The sequence below is a fragment of the Eschrichtius robustus genome, chromosome 19 (assembly GCF_028021215.1).
Source record: "Eschrichtius robustus isolate mEscRob2 chromosome 19, mEscRob2.pri, whole genome shotgun sequence".
In the NCBI taxonomy this organism is placed as follows: Eukaryota; Metazoa; Chordata; class Mammalia; order Artiodactyla; family Eschrichtiidae; genus Eschrichtius; species Eschrichtius robustus.
The window spans coordinates 62014400-62035318 of record NC_090842.1 but is presented as its reverse complement, the minus strand read 5'-3'; the positions used below and the strand labels follow the sequence as shown (position 1 = coordinate 62035318).

The 20919-nt window shown below is 51.7% G+C and overlaps 1 protein-coding gene across 5 annotated transcripts in view; it reads left to right on the top strand.

Annotated features, from left to right (window-relative positions):
* The window catches only part of ODAD1 (outer dynein arm docking complex subunit 1), a 31619-nt gene extending 11508 nt beyond the window's left edge, over positions 1-20111 (top strand). For 3 of the 5 annotated variants that reach the window (XM_068528940.1, XM_068528938.1, XM_068528941.1), the window contains 11 exons: positions 3929-4051; positions 4406-4519; positions 8583-8650; positions 11719-11906; positions 12137-12271; positions 13079-13161; positions 13387-13555; positions 15624-15787; positions 15876-15979; positions 16323-16401; positions 16472-17527. In XM_068528940.1, the coding sequence (XP_068385041.1) occupies positions 3929-4051; positions 4406-4519; positions 8583-8650; positions 11719-11906; positions 12137-12271; positions 13079-13161; positions 13387-13555; positions 15624-15787; positions 15876-15979; positions 16323-16401; positions 16472-17002 (1758 nt within the window). In that variant the 3' untranslated portion in view covers positions 17003-17527. Of the gene's footprint in view, positions 1-3928; positions 4052-4405; positions 4520-8582; positions 8651-11718; positions 11907-12136; positions 12272-13078; positions 13162-13386; positions 13556-15623; positions 15788-15875; positions 15980-16322; positions 16402-16471; positions 17528-20036 lie in introns of those variants that run through there. The other 2 variants (XM_068528942.1, XM_068528939.1) reach the window with 2 other exon arrangements.
* Positions 20112-20919: the final 808 nt, after the last annotated feature.

Here is a 20919-nt window from a genome sequence, read left to right as displayed (position 1 = left end):
ACACGGGCTTTCTCTAGTTGCGGCGAGCGGGAGCTACTCTTTGTTGCGGTGCGCGGGCTTCTCATTACAGTGACTTCTCTTGTTGCGGAGCACGGGCTCTAGGCGGGCAGGCTTCAGTAGTTGTGGCACGCGGGCTCAGTAGTTGTGGCTCACGGGCTCTAGAGCACAGGCTCAGTAGTTGTGGCACGCAGGCTCAGTAGTTGTGGCTCACGGGCTCTAGAGCACAGGCTCAGTAGTTGTGGTGCACGGGCTTAGTTGCTCCGTGGCATGTGGGATCTTCCTGGACCAGGGCTCGAACCCGTGTCCCCTGCACTGGCAGGCAGATTCTTAACCACTGTGCCACCAGGGAAGCCCGGTTATGTTATTTAATACTGCACCATAGTAGACTGAAGAAGCTGCCATGCTGTGGAGAGGGCCATATGGCAGGGAACTTCTGGGGGCTCCTAGGAGCTGAGGGCCTCAGTCCTGCAACCACAAGGAACTGAATTCTGCCATCAACCACGTGGTGAGTCCTGGATGAGACCGTGGCCCTGGTGACCCCTTGATTGCAGCTTTGTGAGTCCTGAGCAGAGGATCCAGCTGAGCTGTGTCACATTCCTGACCCACAGAAACTTCAAGATAATAAATGGGTGTTGTTTTAAGCCACAAAGTTTGTGGTACAGTTGACCCTCCATATCTACGGGTTCTGTATATGTGGATTCAACAAACCGAGGATGGAAAATATTTTAAAAAAAAAGAAATTCCAGAAATTTCCAAAAGGTTAAACTTGACTTTTGGGGGCCAGCAACTATTTACATAGCACTTACACTGTATTTACAACTACTTACATAATATTTACATTGTATTAGGTATTATAAGTAATCTAGCCATGACTTAAAGTATACAGGAGGTTGTGCGTAGGTTATATGCAAATACTACGCCATTTTATATAAGGGACTTGAGCATCTTTGGATTTTGGTATCTGACGGGAGTCCTGGAACTAATCCCCTGTGGATACTGAAGGGCGACTGTAATTTTTCTGCAGAAATGGAAAACTAATATTATGGTCAATTTCAAACTACCAACAATTTAACTCATGTAATTCCTGAAAATGTAACAATGAGCTCTCAAGAGCTGTCCAAGGGGGCCCCAGTACTGCACTGCTAACAGCTCTATTATAGCAGTTTGGACCAAACAACCCAATAAATGTTTGCATCCTAACAACCTAGAAACCATTTGAAAAAATAATATACATAAATTGAAAAAAATTGTGTTTCGTTCTTAAAAACCACAATTACCTGTGGCGCGTTTGTGCCTATTGGCCACTTTGCAACTTTTCAGATCTTGGAGTCAGAGTGGACTCACCACTCTCATTCCACACTGATTTCTGCGCAGTACTTGCTTTATTTTTAATTGAAAATTTTACTGGGGTAATTGTAAATTCACTTGTGGTTTGAAGAAATAATACAGAGAGAGTCCTTGTACGCTTTGCTCAGTTTCCCCCAATGGTACCATTTTGGGGTTTTTTATTTTTATCACAGCAACTGCTACAAACTCAGTTTCAGAAAGATGTGACGTTGGACTTCCCTAGTGGTTCAGTGGGTAAGACTCCGCACTACCAATGCAGGGGGGCTGGGTTCGATCCCCAGTCGGGGAACTAGATCCCACAACGCGTGCTGCAACGAAGAGTCCGCATCTCGCAACTAAAAACATGCCACAGCGAAGATCCCGCGTGCTGAAACTGACCCGGGGCAGCCTAAATAAATAAATATTAAAAAAAAAAAAAAAAAGAAAGATGTGACATTGGACTTCCCTGGTGGTCCAGAGGTTATAACTCTGTGCTTCCACTGCAGGGGGCACTGGTTCAATCCTTGGTCGGGGAACTAAAATCCTGTATGCTATGTGGCGTGGTTAAAAAAAACGCAAAAAAACAAAACAACAACAACAACAAAAAAGAAAGATGGGACGTCATCAAAAGGCATGTAACACCGTCTCACGTTGAACCTGGGAACTACCTTGAGCTCCAGGTTCATGTGGTGTCTGACCAATGTCAATGTGTCTCCCTCAAATTTTAAAATATCCCCGTGGTTGCCCCTTTGAGTTTGCTGCAATGCTCTGGGGTGCCTTGGCGCATGTATTCATTTCCTTGGGTGGCTTATACTACAGAAATTTATTGTCACACTGTTCTGGAGGCCAGAAGTCCAAAATCATGATGTCGGCAGGGTTGGTTCCTTTTAAGGGCTGTGAGAATCTGTTCTGTGCATCTTGCCTAGCTTCTGGTGGTTTGCTGGCAATCTTTGGCATTCCTTTGTGTGTAGAAGCATCACTCCAATCTCTGCCTTCATCTTTTTTTTCTTTTAAAAAATTTTGTAATACAATTTTAAAGGTTATACTCAACTTACAGTTATTACAAAATATTGGCTATATCCCCCGTGTTGTACAATACATCCTTATAGCCTATTTCACACCCAATAGTTTGTACCTCCCACTTCCCACCCCTATATTGCCTCTCCCCCTGCACTGGTAACCACTGGTTTGTTCTCTATGTCTGTGAGTCTGACTTATTTTTGTTATTTTCACTAGTTTGTTGTATTTTGTTTGTTTGTTTGTTTGTTGTATTTTTAAGATTCCACATCTGCCTTTATCTTCATCTGGCATTCTCCCTGCTGGCATGTCTGTGTGTGCAAATTTCCCCTTTTTTATAAAGACGCCAGTGGTGTAGGATTAGGGCCCAACCCAATGACCTCATTTTAACTTGATTACTTCTGTGAAAACCCTGTCTCCAAATAAGGTCACATTCTGAGGTTCTGGGGATTAGCACTTCAACATACGGATTTACAGGTGACTGAATTCAACCCATAGTGGTGCACAAATTGGGAAACACAGTATCAAGCAATTCATTTATTCATTTAGTCTGCATGTTTTGTTGCATGCCAACTCTGCGTCAAGCACAGAAAAGATAAAAATCTGCCCTCATGGAGTTTCCAGTCTAGTTGGGAAGACAGCATACCCCAAACAAGTCAAGATGAATACGGGAATGAGAAGGGCACGTTGGAAGTTGGTTTCAGGCATCAGGGCTCCTCCTCCCCTCCTCTTAGTATTGACCAGGATTCTTGGCCTTCCCCAGTCAATAGAAATTGATTAGAGGCCAGACAAGAAATTCAGGCAGGCCTTTACTGGGGCCCCTGCTGCAGCAGCAGGGAGCGAAAACAAGTAACAGGTTCCCTTGCTGGCTCCCAGAGTTGGGGTGAGCTGGTTCCTTATATGGGGTGATGGTAGGGGTGTGTCCATAGGTTGGGCCAGAGGGGTGGCTTAGATGTTTTGCCCAGCCCTCTGGTGGTGTACTGCAGGGGGCACGCATAGTACCTTGCTTTTGCTCCCGACCCCCTGTTTTTGCTCCTGACTCTTCAGAAGTGGCAGCTGGGTTTTTTGGTCTTTTTGTACATTCTTGTCCAGAATTTTCCCTAACTGCGTGTGCATGCAGTTATTTTTAGTCCCTTATAGTTCCTTTGTATTTTGTTGCCCGAGGAGACGTTTGTCCAGGGGCAGGCACTGCAGCAAAGGGTCCCAGGTCCCAGCCTGTCTCACTCTCAGGCTCCTGTCTCCACTTTGTCTACTGTGTGTGGGGTCCCATCCATCCAGATCACACATTTCTCCCAAAATACCAGGAAAGGATTCAGGCTGGCTCAGCTTGGGTCACACGTCCATCTCTAAATGGATTGTTTGGAGCTGGGTCATGTGGCCGGCAGGGCGGCGTGTTATGGTTGGAAGTCAGATCCACATGGAAGGTTGGGTACTGACCTCAGAAGAGGGGTACGGCAGATGGCTGGGGCCACAAGGACCGCAGAGGTCAACCACGCTCAGTCACTCATCCTCCCACTCATCTCCCTCGTTCCCTCAATCTCTCCCACATTCAGTCAACAAATAGGCACCATGTTCTTTCTTCCAGATCCAGGAATGGGAGAGCCGGAGCTTTGCCCATGGTAAGGATGTCAAGGCCCCGGGATGCATCCTGGATCAGAAGGTCAAGAGCCAGCGAAGGATCAAGATCCTTGAAGACCAGTTGGACAGGGTGAGGGTCAGCCTCTTGGCTGTCTCCAGACCTGAACTCTTGGGGGAAGAACTGAGCATGGAAGTCAAGTTTCAGAAACGGTGGACCAGATTCCTGGATGCAGAGTGGCCTAAAATAGCGGGTTCCCTAAGTGGGGTTAGGAGACAAGATCCTGGAGGGATGGAGGGTCCCCCAGGAAAGGAGACTGATGCTTGGGTCTTGGGGGGGTGGCGATGCTCTCAGAGTCCCCAAATTGGGAATGGGCCCCCTACCTGACAAGTGACCCCTTCTCGGCTGAGAGTGGAAGAGGGAGGCAGGCCAGGCCTCAGACAGACTCTTGGTATCCTCTCCCGCCCACCCCGACCCCCGTCCCAGGTCACCTGTCGCTTTGACATCCAGCTGGTTCGGAATGCAACCTTGCGGGAGGAGCTGGATCTCCTGCAGATCGAGAGGAACCGCTATCTGAATGTGGACCGCAAGCTGCAGAAGGTCAGTGGCCCTGAAGCCCAGGACCCCTTGGCCCAGCTGGAGTGGAGGGGAGGATACGAGAGTCACCCTACTTTCTCCAACACTCGGGCCTCAAGTACGGAATCGCCCGGAGCCATAGGTTTACTTTAGTCCGGAGGGAATGGAGACCTGAGAATGTTCCGGGCTGCCCCCAGGAAAGAAAGCAGCCTCACTGAGATTTGCAGAAAGCAGAGATGTCACTTTGAGTGTTATCACCCAGGGAAACCAAGGCGCAGGCAGGACCATTTATATTCCATGGGTTTCTCACTAACCTTTGAAGTCCTTTGAAGAATCCTCCCTCCCTCCTTCCACCTCCCTTCCTTCCTTTATTCTCTCCCTCTCTCTTTCTTTAAGTTTTACTTTGAAATAATTTCAAATTTGCAGAAAAGTTGCAGGAATAATACAAAGAACTATATTCTTCACCAAGATTGATAATTTGCCAAATTTACTCTCTGTCTCTGTGTGTGTGTAATTAGTTTTTTTTTTTTTAAATTTTTATTTATTTATTTATTTTATGGCTGTGTTGGGTCTTCGTTTCTGTGCGAGGGCTTTCTCTAGTTGCGGCAAGTGGGGGCCACTCTTCATCGCGGTGCGTGGGCCTCTCATTATCGCGGCCTCTCTTGTTGCGGAGCACAGGCTCCAGACGCGCAGGCTCAGTAATTGTGGCTCACGGGCCTAGTTGCTCCGCAGCATGTGGGATCTTCCCAGACCAGGGCTCGAACCCGTGTCCCCTGCATTGGCAGGCAGACTCTTAACCACTGCGCCACCAGGGAAGCCCTGTGTAATTAGTTTTACTGAAAATAATTTATTATCACAACTGATGAACTATTTAAGAGTACAATGCAGACATTATGGTCCTAAGAACTTCAGTGTGTGTTTCCTAAGCACAAGACCATTTTCTTATATAAACAAAGTGCCCTTACCCAAGGGCACTGAACATTGTTACAATTCTAAGCAGTCCATATTTAAAGTTCATGATTGTTCCAACAATGTCCTTTACAGCTAATTTAGTTATCCTGCTCCAGGCTCTGGGCCAGGATCCCACACTGCATTTGGTTGTCCTGGCCTCATTCATCTGGAACAGTCCCTCGGCCCTTCTTTTTTTTTTTTTTTTTGGCTGCGTTGGGTCTTCGTTGCAGCGTGCAGGCTTCTCATTGTGGTGGCTTCTCTTGTTGTGGAGCAGGGGCTCTAGGCACGCAGCCTTGAGTAGGTGTGGCACACGGGCTCAGTAGTTGTGGCTCGTGGGCTCTAGAGCACAGGCTCAGTAGTTGTGGCGCACGGGCTTAGTTGCTCCGCGGCATGTGGGATCTTCCTGGACCAGAGATCGAACCCGAGTCCCCTGCATTGGCAGGCGGATTCTTAACCACTGCGCCACTAGGGAAGTCCCCCTCGGCCCTTGTTTGTCTCCATGACTTTGACATTTTGGAAGCATCCAGGCTAGTTGTGCTGTGCGACGTCCCTCAGTGTGGATTTATCTGATCTTTCTCCATGATTAGATTCAAGTTGTGCATTTTTGGTGGAATATCACAGAGGTGGTATTGTGTCATTTGCGGGCATTATATCAGTAGGCACATAATGTAAGTTTGTCCCGTAACTAGTGACGTTGACCTTGATTGCTTGGTCAGCCAGGTTTCTCCAATATAGGGTTTTCCTCTTTGTAATGACTGAGTCCAGGGAGGTTCTTTGAGACTATGTAAATATCCTGTTCCCTGATACATTTTCACGCAATTGTTCTAGCATCCCTTAATGATTTTTGCCTGAATAATTATTATTGTAATGGCTACCAAATGGTGATTCTTCTCTCTCATTTCTTCTTCATTTATAAGATGGCATTTTACTTAAGGAAGAACTTCTTAAGTGTATTTATGGGTTATCAGTAAGCATTCATGTATTCTTACTTTATTCTGTGGGTTATAATCCATAGTGCTCATTATAATGTTCAGATCGTCCCAGATTTGGCTGGTGGGAGCCCCCCTCAAGCTGACTTCTCTGTCCTTTTGACAAGCCCATCTTTTTTTTTTTTCTGAACACTTCCTTACTTTCTGGCACAGGAAGATAGTCCAGATTTTCTTGTACTTGATCAGCCTTAACTGTCAAGTTAGCATTTCTCCATGGAGTCCTGATTCTTCCTAGTGGGGAGTCCTGCTTCTTCTTCTCTTGCTGCTGAGAAACCAAATTACAGGCACTAGGAGTCCTCACTGCTACTGGGGTGTCCCTGCCTTGAGGCCGTTTCTCTGGAGAGAGCTAGGAAACACACGCACATATTTTAAAATTGTGAGTTCATGTCGGTGCCTCTCATTCCAATCCATCACCACTGGGTTACTCCTGAACCTTCCCTCTTTTATCTTTCTCTTCCCCACAGTGGGAACCTTGGCTCCCAACAGCGTTTATATATGTACTCACTTGTTCAATCCTACAAAACACATGAGAGAGGTTCAGAATTACTATAGCTGTACTAACACCCCCCTGAACCTGAGCGTTCAAGATTTGTTTGCAGATTGTTTTGTTCTCTGAGGGCATGTGTATCTGTCTATTTATCTATCTCACATTATTGTATTTAGAAGTCACTGGGATTAGTTCCTATTTTTTTGGTCTTCTTTGTGTTTCTGTTCTTTGTTTGAAATACAGTTAGGTTCACTTGCTTCTGTTTGTATTTGCTTTTAGTTCTCTCCCCTATCCTTGTTGATTTAATTTTCTTTATGAATATGTAAACCATTGACAAGGGTTCCCAAATCAAAACGATGCCAAAAGGTAAGGCACAGAAACATCATTTCCTCACCATCTCTTCCACTTCATTCCCATTCAGCCCCCATAGTTTCTGGTTATCCATCCTAGGTTTCTTGTTACAAAAGTTTATGTGTTTGGGGCTTCCCTGGTGCCACAGTGGTTAAGAATCCGCCTGCCAATGCAGGGAACATGGGTTCGAGCCCTGGTCCGGGAAGATCCCATATGCCACGGAGCAACTAAACCTGTGTGCCGCAACTACTGAGCCTGCGCTCTAGACCCCATGCTCTGCAACAAGAGAAGCCACCGCAATGAGAAGCCTGCGCACCGCAACAAAGAGTATCCCTCCACTCTGAGAAAGCCCGTGCACAGCAACGAAGACCCAATGCAGCCAAAAATAAAAATAAAAAATAAAAAAAAAAAGTATATGTGTTTGTGTGTGTGCGTGTGTACGTGCACACATACGCATGCACATGTATTTATACATACATATACGTGTATGTGTGTATTACATTAATATATACACACATTATATATGTATATGTATGTGTATATGTTTCTATACATTAATACATATATACACATTATGTATAAAAAAAATATATATATAATTTCCTCTCGTCTTTCTCCTGAAATAACCCTTTTTACGCATAACTCTGCAAAGACACTTCCATAGAACTAGAAAACAGATTAGCGTGGTCACAATCATGAAATTCACACAAATTTCTGACCCCCACCACAAAGTTAGGGCAGCACTCTTAGGAATATCCTGGGTTGGATGTTTCACTGCATTCCTTATTTATTTATTTATTTATTTAATTATTTATGCCTGCGTTGGGTCTTCGTTGCTACGCGCGGGCTTTCTTTAGTTGAGGCGAGCGGGGGCTACTCTTCTTTGCGGTGCGCGGGCTTCTCATTGTGGTGGCTTCTCTTGTTGTGGAGCACGGGCTCTAGGAGCACGGGCTTCAGTAGTTGTGGCACGCGGGCTCAGTAGTTGTGGCGCACGGGCTTAGTTACTCCGCGGCATGTGAGATCTTCCTGGACCAGGGCTTGAGCCCGTGTTCCCTGAACTGGCAGGCAGATTCTTAACCACTGTGCCACCAGCGAAGTCCAACGTTTCACTGCATTCCTGCTCATCAATCTGGCTTTCCCTTCACTTGGTACCTGTTTAAAATCCCTTTCACCGATTGCCGCTAATTAGGAAGGTCCAAGTTTCTAAGGCCCAGGAGCCTCACTTCTTACTGGGGAAATGTGGGGCTTAAAGGAGGGCCCTCCAGTGATGAGGGCATTGGAAGTGGTATCTGTTTTGTTCTCTTGGCAGGAGATCCAGCTCCTGCGGGACACGGTCAGGACCCTCATGGTCTCCTCCACCTCTGCCTACACCATCAGGTAGGGCCCCTGGAGGCATCCCAGATGACTCAGTCCATGCATTTTCTTAAGGAAGTGGTGGGAAGCTTCCAAACTCAAGAAATAGATTGTCAGAACCTCCTTTTTTTTTTTTTTTTTTTTTTTTCATAAGGTGCCCCTTTCTCTACCCCCTCCACTGATTTCCCAGCTTCTCGGGCAAGGTCCCTCTCCTTGGGTGTATGAATTAACCTCTTTAGCCCCAGTCTGTTAATAGCATGTAGCACATAGGGATGTAGAAAGGCTTAAGGGGAATTCCCTGGCGGTCCAATGGTTAGGATTCCGCACTTTCACTGACATGGCCCAGGTTCGATCCCTGGTCTGGGCACTGAGATCCCACAAGCCACAGGGTGTGGCCAAATAAATAAATAAAGAGACTTAAGGGGCTTCCCGGGTGGTCCAGTAGTTGAGAATTTGCCTCCCAATGCAGGGGACGGGGGTTCGATCTCTGGTCGAGGAACTAAGATCCCACATGCCTCGGGGCAACTAAGCCGGCGCACCACAGCTAGAGAGAAGCCCCTGTGCTGCACCTAAGGCCCAATGCAGGCAAAAATAAACAAATATTAAAAAAAAATAGAGAGACTTAAGTAAGTGCACATAGCAGGGGGCCAGGAACGTAGGAAGCATCAGTGAATGACTGTAATTAGATTGATATTTATCAGTATTGGTTGAAAGGGACAGAGATTCTCTCAAGCCACCTTCAGACAAAGGATCATGTTGTATGGAGTCTAGAAGCCCCAGCTGCTCTGCTAATGGACGTCTCTCTCTGCCTCTGGGCTCTCATGGGCTCCATGCTCTCTCTCTTATCCCAGCTCTGCTCCTTTCTGCGCTTCAGCCCTGTTCTCTGGCTCCAAGTGCTGTCTTACCTTCTCTTCAGTGTCTTGTTTCTACCACCTGACTTCTGCTTATCGTGGTGCATGAGTCCTCACGACATCGGTTATAGGCCAAATCTACCTTATGGTTTCTATGATCTTTCCTTCTTTGTTCCTCCTTTCTTTCTTTCCGTTCTTTCTTTCTTTTCTTTCTCTCTCTCTCTTTCTTCCCTTCCCCTTCCTCCCTCCCTCCCTTCCTTCCTTCTTTCCTTCCTTCTTCCTCTCTCTCTTTCCGTCTTTCCTTCCCTTCTTCTGTCTTTCTTTCCTTCTTCCTTCCTTCCTTTGAGTTAAGATGCACGTAAAATTCACCTTTAAAATATTTATTTATTTATTTTGGGCTGCGTTGTGTCTTCGTTGCTGCGCGCGGGCTTTCTCTAGTCGCGGAGAGCGGGGGCTACTCCTCATTGTGGTGCGTGGGCTTCTCACTGCGGTGGCTTCTCTTGTTGCGGAGCATGGGCTCTAGGCGCACGGGCTTCAGGAGCTGTGCTGCGCGGGCTCTAGAGCACAGGCTCAGTAGATGTGGCGCACAGGCTTAGTTGCTCTGCGGCATGTGGGATCTTCCCGGACCAGGGCTTGAACCCGTGTCCCCTGCATTGGCAGGCAGATTCCTAACCATTTCGCCACCAGGGAACTCCCAAAATTCACCGTTTTAAAATGTACCATTCAGTGGCATTTAGTACATTGATAATGTTGTGCAATCATCACTTCTGTTTTCATCAGCGCCAAAGGAGACCTGTAACCATTAAGCAGTTATTCTCTCTTTCCCTCTTCCCTAACGCCCTGGCAACCACTAGTCTCCTTCCTGTCTCGACGATTTACCTGTACATCTGCCTTTCCGTAAATTTACCTTTATGTTTCATGTAAATGGAATCATACAACGTGTCCTTTTGTGTCTGGTTCCTTTCACTCAGTGCAATGCTTTCAAGGTTCACCCACGTTGCAGCGTCTCTGAGTACGTCATGCCTTTTTATGGCTGATTCTGTAATTTGTTACCTGTGGTCCTCCATGACCTCTTCAGAGCCTTGACTCATGGCTTCTGTTCACGCATAGCTCTGGCTTCTTCCTAACTTGGCCTTCATAACATGACCTTTTGTGGCTTCTCTCTATACATCCTTTTAGCTTCGGCTTCCCGCTGTCCCCTTCTTAGCATTTCCCAATTCAAATTCTGAGGAGAGAATCTGACTGGCCCAGCTCATCTTTTCTGCCACGTCCCACAAGTGATGGCCTGCTGGCCTGTCTTTGCATCACCAGGATCTAGCCTCTGCCAACGCTCCTCCAGTTGACTGCAGTGGGCAGCCTAGCGGGGTGCAAAGATAGGGTGGTTTCCGTTAGAAGGCAGGGGGCAGCTGTCAGGACCAACACTTCTGTCAGACCAGCCAGTGTCTCCATTGCTTCCTTGCTGGCTGACCTGGGCAGGTCACTTCCCCTCTCTGAGCCTCAGTTTCCTCTACTGTGACGTGGCAACAGTAATGGTATCTACCTCCTGGGCTGCTGTGGGGACTTATGGCGTGCTGCTTTAGAGCATCTACTGCAGGGCCAGGCTCTTGGGAAGTTGGGTTCCCTCTTCCTGGCCCTTCTGTTGGCCTGAAGCCCAAGGCACAGAAGGAACTGTGAGTCCTAATCCCTGAGGGGCTGCTAGAGGGGTCGCCGGGGGCTAGGGCTGGTGGGTGCCAGGAGAGGGCTCCCACCAAGGAGGACTGACCTGAGTAAGCCTCAGAGGAATTTGAACAGAGCAAGAAGCTAGTGCCCTGAGTCGAGGCAACCAAGGTTGCCAAAGGTGTGGAAAGGGGAACTAGAATGGTCCATGGGCAGGGACCTGAGGAGACTGACCTGCTGTTCTCCCAACCTAATGACCCTCTGACCTTTGATCCTGTGACCTGTGAAGTAGGCTTGGGGCACTCTGAGTTTACAGTTGGCTGCACTACGTTTAAGAGCTTAAAAGCTCCACCTTCGGCCAAGCAGGCCAGGGGAGTTTCAGTGAGTGAGTCCCCTGACTCTGCCCCATAACCCATAATCCTGACCCAGCTCTAGGAACCTAGACAATTTTCTGCCTTAACGGCAACCTGATTCTGCCCCATTCCTGTGACCCCAGGCTGACCCCGCCCCTCCCTGGGCCCCAGGATGAACCCAAATCCAACCTCCAGTCTCCCTGACCCGGGTCTAACCCCCCACCCCTCCCAGGGAGGAGGCGAAGACCAAGTTAGGCATGCTGCGGGAGAGGGCAGAGAAGGAGGTGGCCCAGAACGACACGGAGGTGCAGATCTTGCAGCGGCAGATCGCGCACTCGGAGCAGCTGCACCGCTTCCTCAAACTCAAGAACGGCGATCGGCAGCCGGATCCCGCCGTCGTGGAGAAGCGCGAGCAACGGGGTGAGGCCGGGGCCGCCACCTCTGCCTCCAGCAGGCCGGGCCAGGCGAGGGGCGGAGCGGCTCGCTCCAGGTCTCGCCGCGGGGCGGGGCCGGCCGGGGGGCGGGGCTGGAGGGGCGGGGTCTGCGCGGCTGCGGTGTTGTTGCCCCCTCCCCACCAGCGTCCCCAGCCAGGCCCCTCCGCCCTGGTGGCCGCCCCGGACGCCGACCTCACTGCCCCCTCACCCCCCCAGCCCGGGAGGTGGCCGAAGGCCTCCGGAAGACCTCCCAGGAGAAGCTGGTGCTGCGCTACGAGGACGCCCTGAAGAAACTGTCCCAGCTGACCGGGGAGAGCGACCCGGACTCGCTGGTGGAGAAGTACCTGGAGTGTGAGTTCCCGGGGGTAGGGGGTGGGGATGGAAGGGGCGGTGGGGGGGGGGGCAGGAGCACAGCGCCCAGCCCCCCGGAATCGAGTGCAGACTGTGCTCTGTCTCGGTCACCGAGGGCCTCCGCTTCGGCCCTGGGGACTTCACCTGCGCTGGAGGGACCAGGAATCAGGCTCCGCCCTCCTCGCCTCTTCCCGTCCGCCCGGCCTCCGCCCCTCTCTCTCCCCGCTTTCTCCCCAGTCTCTCTCCCACCCCCGTCTCGGGCCTTCTGACCTCTTCCTTCTCTGTGTGTCTCCATCCGTTCTCACTGAATGTTATCTCCGTCTTCTCCTTTCTGTCCAATTTCCCTGGCGTGTCTGCCTTCCCGCCTCCCCCATCCGTCTCCCCTTGCCCGTTCCCTCCCTCCTCCGCCTCCCTCATTCCTGGGCCTGCGGGTCACCCTCGGAATCTTCCCCTTAACCTCTGTGTGCCGATCTCCGTGTCCCTGTTGCTGTCTTTCTCCCGGGGTCTAATGTTCTCTCTTTACCCACCTTTACCGTTTTCTCTCCCTCACTTCTGTTTCTCTGTGTCTCTCTCGGCATTTCTGTGACTTTCTCTGGGTCGCTATCTCCTTCTGTCGCTCTGCCTTGCCCTGTATTTCTCTGTGTTCCCTGTGTCTATTTCTGTGCCTGTATCTCTCCGTCTCTGTCTCTCCTTGTCTCTGTGTCTTTGTTGCCTTTCTCAACATCTCTTTTTCTGCCCTTCTGTGTGTGTCTCTCTGTTTGCTGGTCTCTGTCTCTCTGGACCCTGCCTTTCCGGACTCGCCCCCAGTGGAGGAGCGGAACTTCGCGGAGTTCAATTTCATCAATGAGCAGAACTCGGAGCTGGAGCATCTGCAGGAGGAGATCAAGGAGGTGAGCGAGACCCGCCCCTCCCCCTCCCCTCCCCTCCCCTCCCCCCTCCCCTCCCCTCCCCCCCTCCCCTCCCCTCCCCCCCTCCCCTCCCCTCCCCCCTCCCCTCCCCTCCCCCTCCCCTCCCCCCTCCCCTCCCCTCCCCCTCCCCTCCCCTCCCCTCCTCCACCCGCGTCGGTGCCCCCTCCCTCCCGAGCTGGGCCCAGCGTCGCGCCCCTGCCCCTGTAGATGCAGGAGGCCTTGGTGAGCGGCCGCCGCAGCGAGGAGGACCGCCGCTCGCGGCAGGAGCAGCAGCGGGCCGAGTTGCAGCAGCGCGTGGACGAGGTGCACACGGAGGCCGAGAACCTGGAGGCCCGCTTCCAGAACTTTCGCGGGCAGCTGGAGAAGCTCAAGACTGGTGAGCACCCGCCCCAGCTTCTTCATCTGGAAGGATGCGATGAGCAGGCGGAGAGCCCTGCCTGGGCTGGCCACGCGGAGACATTCCGCGGACCACTTTGTGCACTTCCTTGTCATCTGTCCCATATCCATCCATCCTGCATCCATCCATCCATCCATCCATCCATCCATCCATCCATCCTTCATCCAGCCATCCTTCATCCATCCATCCTGCATCCATCCATCCAGCCATCCATCCATCCTGCATCCATCCATCCAGCCATCCTGCATCCATCCATCCTGCATCCAGCCATCCTGCATCCATCCAACCATCCATTCACTCGTCCATCCAGCCATCCTGCATCCATCCAGCCAGCCATCCTGCATCCATCCATCCTGCATCCATCCAACCATCCATTCACTCGTCCATCCAGCCATCCTGCATCCATCCATCCAGCCATCCTGCATCCGTCCATCCATCCTGCATCCATCTATCCTGCATCCGTCATCCATTCATCCTTGCGGTGTGGAGTCCATGAGAGTCAGGCAGCCCTGGGTTTGAATCCCAGCTCCACCATTTGTGAACTTTGGTGTGTGGTTTCCTCTGTTGGAGCCCCTCCGGAAGTGGGATAGCAGTGCCTAGTTTGTAGGGTCGGCATGAGAATTAGATGGGATGACGGATGGAGAGAGACTAGGAGGTGGCAGTGGTGGTGGGGAGCTAGCAGGAGGGCCACCTCGTGCTGCGCGGTCGGAGCTCAAGTATTGGCAGACCCTCTTTCCCTCTGTTGTAGGGACTGCGGTGACAAGCCCTGTGCTAGGTGGTGAGGACCGGGCTCTGGCTACTCGTAACGCAGGGGCTGGGAAGGAGGACACCTTGGGCCCTGCAGGAGCAAGAGTATGCCTTAGCTCAGAGTGGGGTGCAGGACCAGGATTTGGGGGGCCCGATGCAGAATGAAAATGCGGGGCCCCTTGTTTAAAAACTGGCAAGAATTTCAAGTGACAATAGCAGAGCATCAAACCAAACGTGGGGCCCTTCTCAGCACGGGGCTCTGTGCCCATGACATTGGCTCTGCTGGGGTCACAGGGAAGGTCTCCTGGGAGCCATGATGCTTGAGGCTGAATTTGAAGGATGGGTATTTAACCGAAAAACTGGGGAGAGGGGATGCTCCCAGAAGGCGGGGCCAAGGCTCGGAGGTGCATCCAAGGAAGGCAGGTTCTTCGTGCAGAGAGGGCGTGGGTGGGAGTTGAAGAGGGTCAGATCCTAAACGGACGCCAGGCTGAGGCTTTTTCCTGGGGGTGCTGGGGAGCCATGGGAGGGTTGTGAGCAGGAGAGGGGGGTGGATAGGAGGGAGGGGGATGAGGACGGAGAGGGAGAGATGGAGCACAGAGGTGTCGGGCTGAGGGACCATGGGGGGATGAGGGCTGAGGCCCACAGGGGTCCGGCCCGGTGAGGGTGCAGTGGGGAACCTGGGAGGAGGAGCTCCTCTGGGGGATGAGGCTGATCTCAGTGTGAGTGGCACTGTGGACTGTTCGGAGAGGGGCCCCAGCAGGAAACTGTATGTGAGCCTGGGGCTCAGGTGGGGGAGGCAGGGGAGGGTGGTAGGGATGCCACAGGCTGCGTGCAGATTTCTGTCAAGGTCATGGGTGCATCTTAATTCATTCACAATAACCAGTTAACTAAATACAAGCGGGCCAATGGTGAGAGCGGGTCACAGCCTTGGTGCTGCTGTGAATTTCCTCCGCTTTCTCCCGGGGAGCACGTGTGTGTGTTTCTGTGGGAGAAGCACATCCTGAGCCCTGGGCTCGCTGGGTTGGGTGGAACCTAGGTGGTGCTGAGCCGTGAGCAGAGGACTGGCCGTGTGGAGGTGCCCTTGTCACGTTTTCCTTGGACTCCTCTCGCTTTTTGCCCTCTGGCATCTGGAACCCGGTGGCCGGGCACACCGCGATGCCCTCCCCCCGCCTGGCTGTCTGAACTTGGGCAAGTCCCTTTGCATCTTTGAGCCTCGCTTGGGCAGCAGGGCCTTGAGGAGAGGAGAGGGTGGCACCCCATGGGCACTGGATCCATGATGGCCTGTCCCCTCTGACCCCAGATATCCAGCGCCTCTTCACCAGGGCCCAGTGTGACAGCACCGTCATCAATGACCTCCTAGGGGTCAAGAGCCACATGAGAGACCGGGACATAGGCCTCTTCCTGGGCCTCATCGAGAAGCGGCTGGTGGAGCTCCTGACGGTGCAGGCCTTCCTCGAAACCCAGGTTGGGGCGCAGACGGTGCGCAGGGGGGACAGGGCGCCGGGGCCTTGGAGACGGGCCTGAGCGGACCACTGGCTTCTCCACCCTCCAGAACAACCTCTCTGCCAGCTCGCCTAACGCTGCCCTCCTGGTGCTGGGCCAGAGCCCCGAGGATCTTCCCAAGAAAGTGGCCCCACCTCAGCCCCCTGACAATCTGTGAGCCAGAGGGCAAGGGTCAGGGAGCTTCCCCGGGGGCAGACGAGACGCGGGGGCAGAGGAGACGCAGGAAGGGAGGGTTTTCAGGTGGGGGCGGGCCCCTGGGACTGAAGGGTGGGTGAGGCCCGGGGGCGGGGGGCGTAGAAGATGAAGTGGGTACTTCGGGGGAATCAGAAGGAGTAAGGGCTCCAGGGACATTCGATGGGGCCCTGGGTGGACCCGAAGGGGAAAGGGCGCTCAGAGCCCGGCGCACGGCTGAGGGTCTCAGGGCCTAGCAATGAGGCGCCATCGGCCTTCTAAAGGTCGAGGAGTAGAGTCCCTTCCTGTCTTCCACCCACTTTAGCGAGGACCCCCCAGGCTTTGAGGCCAACGACGACTATCCGCTGAGCAAGGAGGAGTTGCTGAGCCGCGTGGTGAAGTCGGTGAGGACGGGTGCCCGCGGGCGCGGGGCAGCTCTGCCTCCTCCGGGGCCCTAACTCGCCTCCCCCGCAGCTGGAGGCCCGGGAGCAGGCGGGGGAGCGGCGCCTGGAGGAGATGGCCGAGGCCGTCAGGACGGTGGACAGCACCCCGGCCAGCCCCGGCCTGCCCCTGCTGCCCAAGAGCCCCCGCGCTGTCCCCGGCTCCCTCGCGAGCCACAGGACTAGCGGCGTCCTGGCGTCCAGCGGAGGCCGCGCCACCGGCTCCAATGTCGGCCGTGTCACCTTTGGGGACCCCAGCTCCAGCGCAGGCCACACGACCTTCGGCTCCACCAGCGCCGTCACCGGGGGACTTACGTCCAGCCGGGGCTCGACTGCGGGCCGAGTGATCTCCAGATCCCCCAACTCTAGCAGCTACCTGGGGTCCTCTGGACACTTGGGGTCCAGCAGAGGCCACGAGAGCTTTGGGGGCCCGGAGAGCAAAGGCCCTGAGTCAGAATCGAGTGGAGGCCTCGAGTCCAGCAGAGGCCAAGTCTCAAGCACTGGCCCTGCCTCTAGCACCGGCCGGGTCTCCACCACCAGCAAAGATTCCCAGAGCAACTACTAGGGGCACCCAGCCCTCACCCTGCCTCTGGCTCCTTGTAGGGCCTTCTCTGGGTCTCTGCCTCTCAATTTCCCCTATGACTCTCCATCTTTCTCACCCAGCTCCGGGTGAACTGCCTGCACACCTGTCTCCATCTCCCCTTCACTATGTCTCTGCATCTCTTCCCATCAGCTCCCCTTCATCTGTCGCCTGGATCCGCCCCCCCCCCCCCCCCCCGTTTCCAACCTGCCCTTCCCTTTTGGTTCCCTAATCTCCTGTTCTCTAGGCTTCCCGTTCAGTGTGTCTCTGTCCTGTCTCCATGTTTGTCTTCCCATCTCTGCTCTGACCTCTCTGATTATCCCCCCCCACCTCCTGTTTCGGCTTCCCCATTTCTAACTCCCTCTCCTCTCCTCCATCTCCCAGGCCCTCCTCGCATCTCATGTCCCTGTCTCTGTAGCTCCTCATTCCTTGTCCTCCTCAAGAGTCCCCATACTGACCAGTGGGGGAAGAATGGGGGCAAAGACATCAGGGTCAGCATGAGCTGTGACCATAGGAAATAAAGGTCAGAGTCTGATTTTTACCCCAGCCTGGTTACAAGCGTATATGTGAGTGAGTGAGCATAAGACATGGCTGTTTCCTCTACCTTTGGCCCAGGAGAAAAGGTATGACCCTGTCCCTATTCCCTGCCATTCATTCATTTACTCATTTTTTTTTTTTTTTTTGAGACTTGCACATTTCAGGCTCTACTGAGAACCAGGAACCGTATCAGTCAGGATAGGCTGGGTTATGCTGCAGTAAGAAGCAACCCCAGAATCTCAGTGTGTACCTTTAAAATTTTTTAATTTATATTTTGGAATTCTTCATATCTCAAGAGAGGGGACTGAAAGCAGCATGTCAACCTTGCTACCTCAAAATTGCACAGGAAAGAAAAAAACTCCAAATTGCCCCCAAATTGCCCACCACATCGTTGATTAATTAGCTTTAATCAAGATATATAAAGAATATAAATAGTGACAACAGAAAGAAAGTATTAAAGAAAAATAAGGGACCTGGAACTCATTCTGTTCTCACAAATGCAGTTCAACACACAGACTTTATAAGAATGCTTTAACAACACAAAACAGTCTTCAAAATTGTACTTAAAAAACTGGACAAAATTGGAGGTGACTCTCGCCTCTGTGTGTCGGGGCTGCGAGCAGGGGTCGCCACCTTCCGCTCTCAGCCATCCCGGAAGTTCAGTCATCAGTGGGCCTGGCACCGTTTGCTAATTTAGTGCAAACGTGGGCTCACTAGTTGTTTTTTTGTTTTTTTTAACATGTTTATTGGAGTATAATTGCTTTACAATGGTATGTTAGTTTCTGCTTTATAACAAAGTGAATCAGTTATACATATACGTATGTTCTCATATCTCTTCCCTCTTGCGGGCTCACTAGTTTTGTTTGTAAAATAATTAATCCATCAGAGTCATGGGATTTAATTTCCCATCGTGAGGGAAAGGGCTATCGATCTTGCGATCTGATGAGAAAGCTTACCTGTATTTATTCAGTTTACAGGCAGGATGTTAAAAGCAGGGCAGCAAATGATCAAGACAACCCAGCAGGGTGAAAGCCTTCTGGAGGGAACAGTCACTGGACCTGACCACAACTCCTACAGTTTTGGGCATCCTAGAAAACATTTTTGTGGAAATCACTTCTGAGAAATATTCATAAGGAACAGGAGATGTTGGAATGAATTATTAATTTTCACAGTCTCTTTAGTGCACAGTACAAAGTTAATAATTTTGTAAAAGTTCTCCCCTTCACACCGTATCAAATCAGATCCTTTGAATTAACGCTATGATGCAGAATCCCATCTCTTCCCTAACAGTTGCAGTGGAGGGGGACTCTCCATCTCTTTTCCCATTGATTTGACAAACATTTATTGAGTACTTACTATGTGCCATACAGGGTACTAGGCTCTGGGGATATAATAGTGAACAAGAAATTTAAAAACGGGTATTTCAGGAAGGCGATGGAAATGGCAACTCCCTAGGATGTGACTTCTGGAAGTTAGGCTGTCATTCTCACTTTCTCCTTTGGGACCTGGGAAGTCTCATCTTGGCGGGGGGCAGAGTCATGACCACCAGCCCTATTTGCCATCCCAGAGGGACTTCCTCTTCTTTCTCTCCTAAGACAGGACAATGAGCACAGAGAACCCAGACCCTCAGGTCTCCCCTCCCCAAAGTGGTCTCAAGCCCCTATAGCAGGAGGCATTCAGCCTTAAACCCCCCCACCCCGAGTCTCAGCCACCTCAAGGGTCCTAGAGCTACACGGAGCAGACCCTCCCCTGGTCCAGGGGCTGGGCTCGCCATCTATGGATGGTCAACCTTGTGGCAACAAGCTCAGAATAGAACTGAGGCCACTTAAAGAAAAGTCAGCAAATCAAACCCAGAATCCTCTTGGTTCCCAAGCAAGACAGCACTACCCTCGGGGTCATAGTCACATCCCCTGTGGCTCAGGGTGGAGAGAGGGATGGAGGACGCAGGCTTGCTGGGCCAAGGCTGTAGCTAGGAGACAAAAAGGGGGCTGCTGATACCTGCTTTCGAGTGGGGGTGATTTTTGTGGCGGTGACGGTGTTGGTGATAGTGGTGATGTTGGCGATGGCCGTAGTGGGGATGGCGATGATGATGGTGAATGAAGGTGGTGACTTTGGTGACAGTGATGATCACGATGTGATGCTGATGGTGACAGAGAAGGGGATGTGATGATGACGTTGATGACCGTGGTGATGATGGTGACGGAGGCGGTGGTGACAGTGGTATTGGCAATGATGCTGCGAGCGCCACTGGTGGCCACCTCAATGCAGACTCTTTATTGCCGTCTCAGATTCATCTTGTGACATAAGAAGACTTGCATTTTTTAAGCCTGAGCTCGGGAATGTCATTCATTTACATTATACAGTAATAAGAAAACAGCAGACCAGTGCAGCTCAATCTTATTGGCAAAATGGAGAAAGGACTAAATTAAATTGTACTCAATAGCAGTGAAATTTGGAGCATTTAGTGATTTCTCTCCTTTAGGACTGAGGCAGAAACTGGCACTGTCGCATACAACCTGTGTGGCTTTGGACAAGTGTCTTCACCTCTCTGAGCTCCGTTCATCTTGAAGTCAGAGGGGGAATCCCTGGAGGCGTGATCAGGGGATCTGACCAACATTTAAAAATAGGAATACAGTAGAATAAAAAACATCAGGCAGTAAGTACAGGGTGGTATTTGATGAAACCATGTTGATGTGAAATGATTTCTTACTGTGCGTCACGGTCAGAAAAGTTTGGAAGCCACTGATAGATGGCACCCATCATCATACACTGATTTTCAGACAAGTGCCCACTAATAACACCCGATATCAACTCCCTTTCAGATGCAGATTCCACTTCACCCAAAGCAAACGTTCCGGGTCTCCCAGCGGCTCTGTCTTAGCAGAATTCCTCCGCCAGGTGGCGCCCGTGCCCCGCTGTGAGCGGATTCTCCGTCCTGACTCAGCCCAAGCTGGTGATTTCCTTGGGGTCCCCCCCTCGCCCCGAGGATCGAGTTTACTGGGACTAAACGCCTTGACCACGAATAGAATTCCCCGAGCAGAGCACGGCAGGAGGGCGCAGGCGGTCACGAAGGGATGTGGCCATCCTAAGATACCCACTCATCCCTTCTTGATTCCACAATGTTCATTAAATGCCTGTGTGCACCAGACGAGGTCCCCCCTCCCAGAGCTCACATCTTGATGGGGGAGGACGGACAAGATCCCAAATTCAAGACCCTACCAGTACAGGGAAGCCTACCCACCTAGTCTGGTGCAGGACGGCACGAGGTAGAATCTTGCCCGCCCCCAGCCGGCTGTGACCTTGGGCAGCTTGCTTAGCCTCGCTGTGCCTCAGTTTCCCCTGCTACAAAATGGGACTAATAGCAC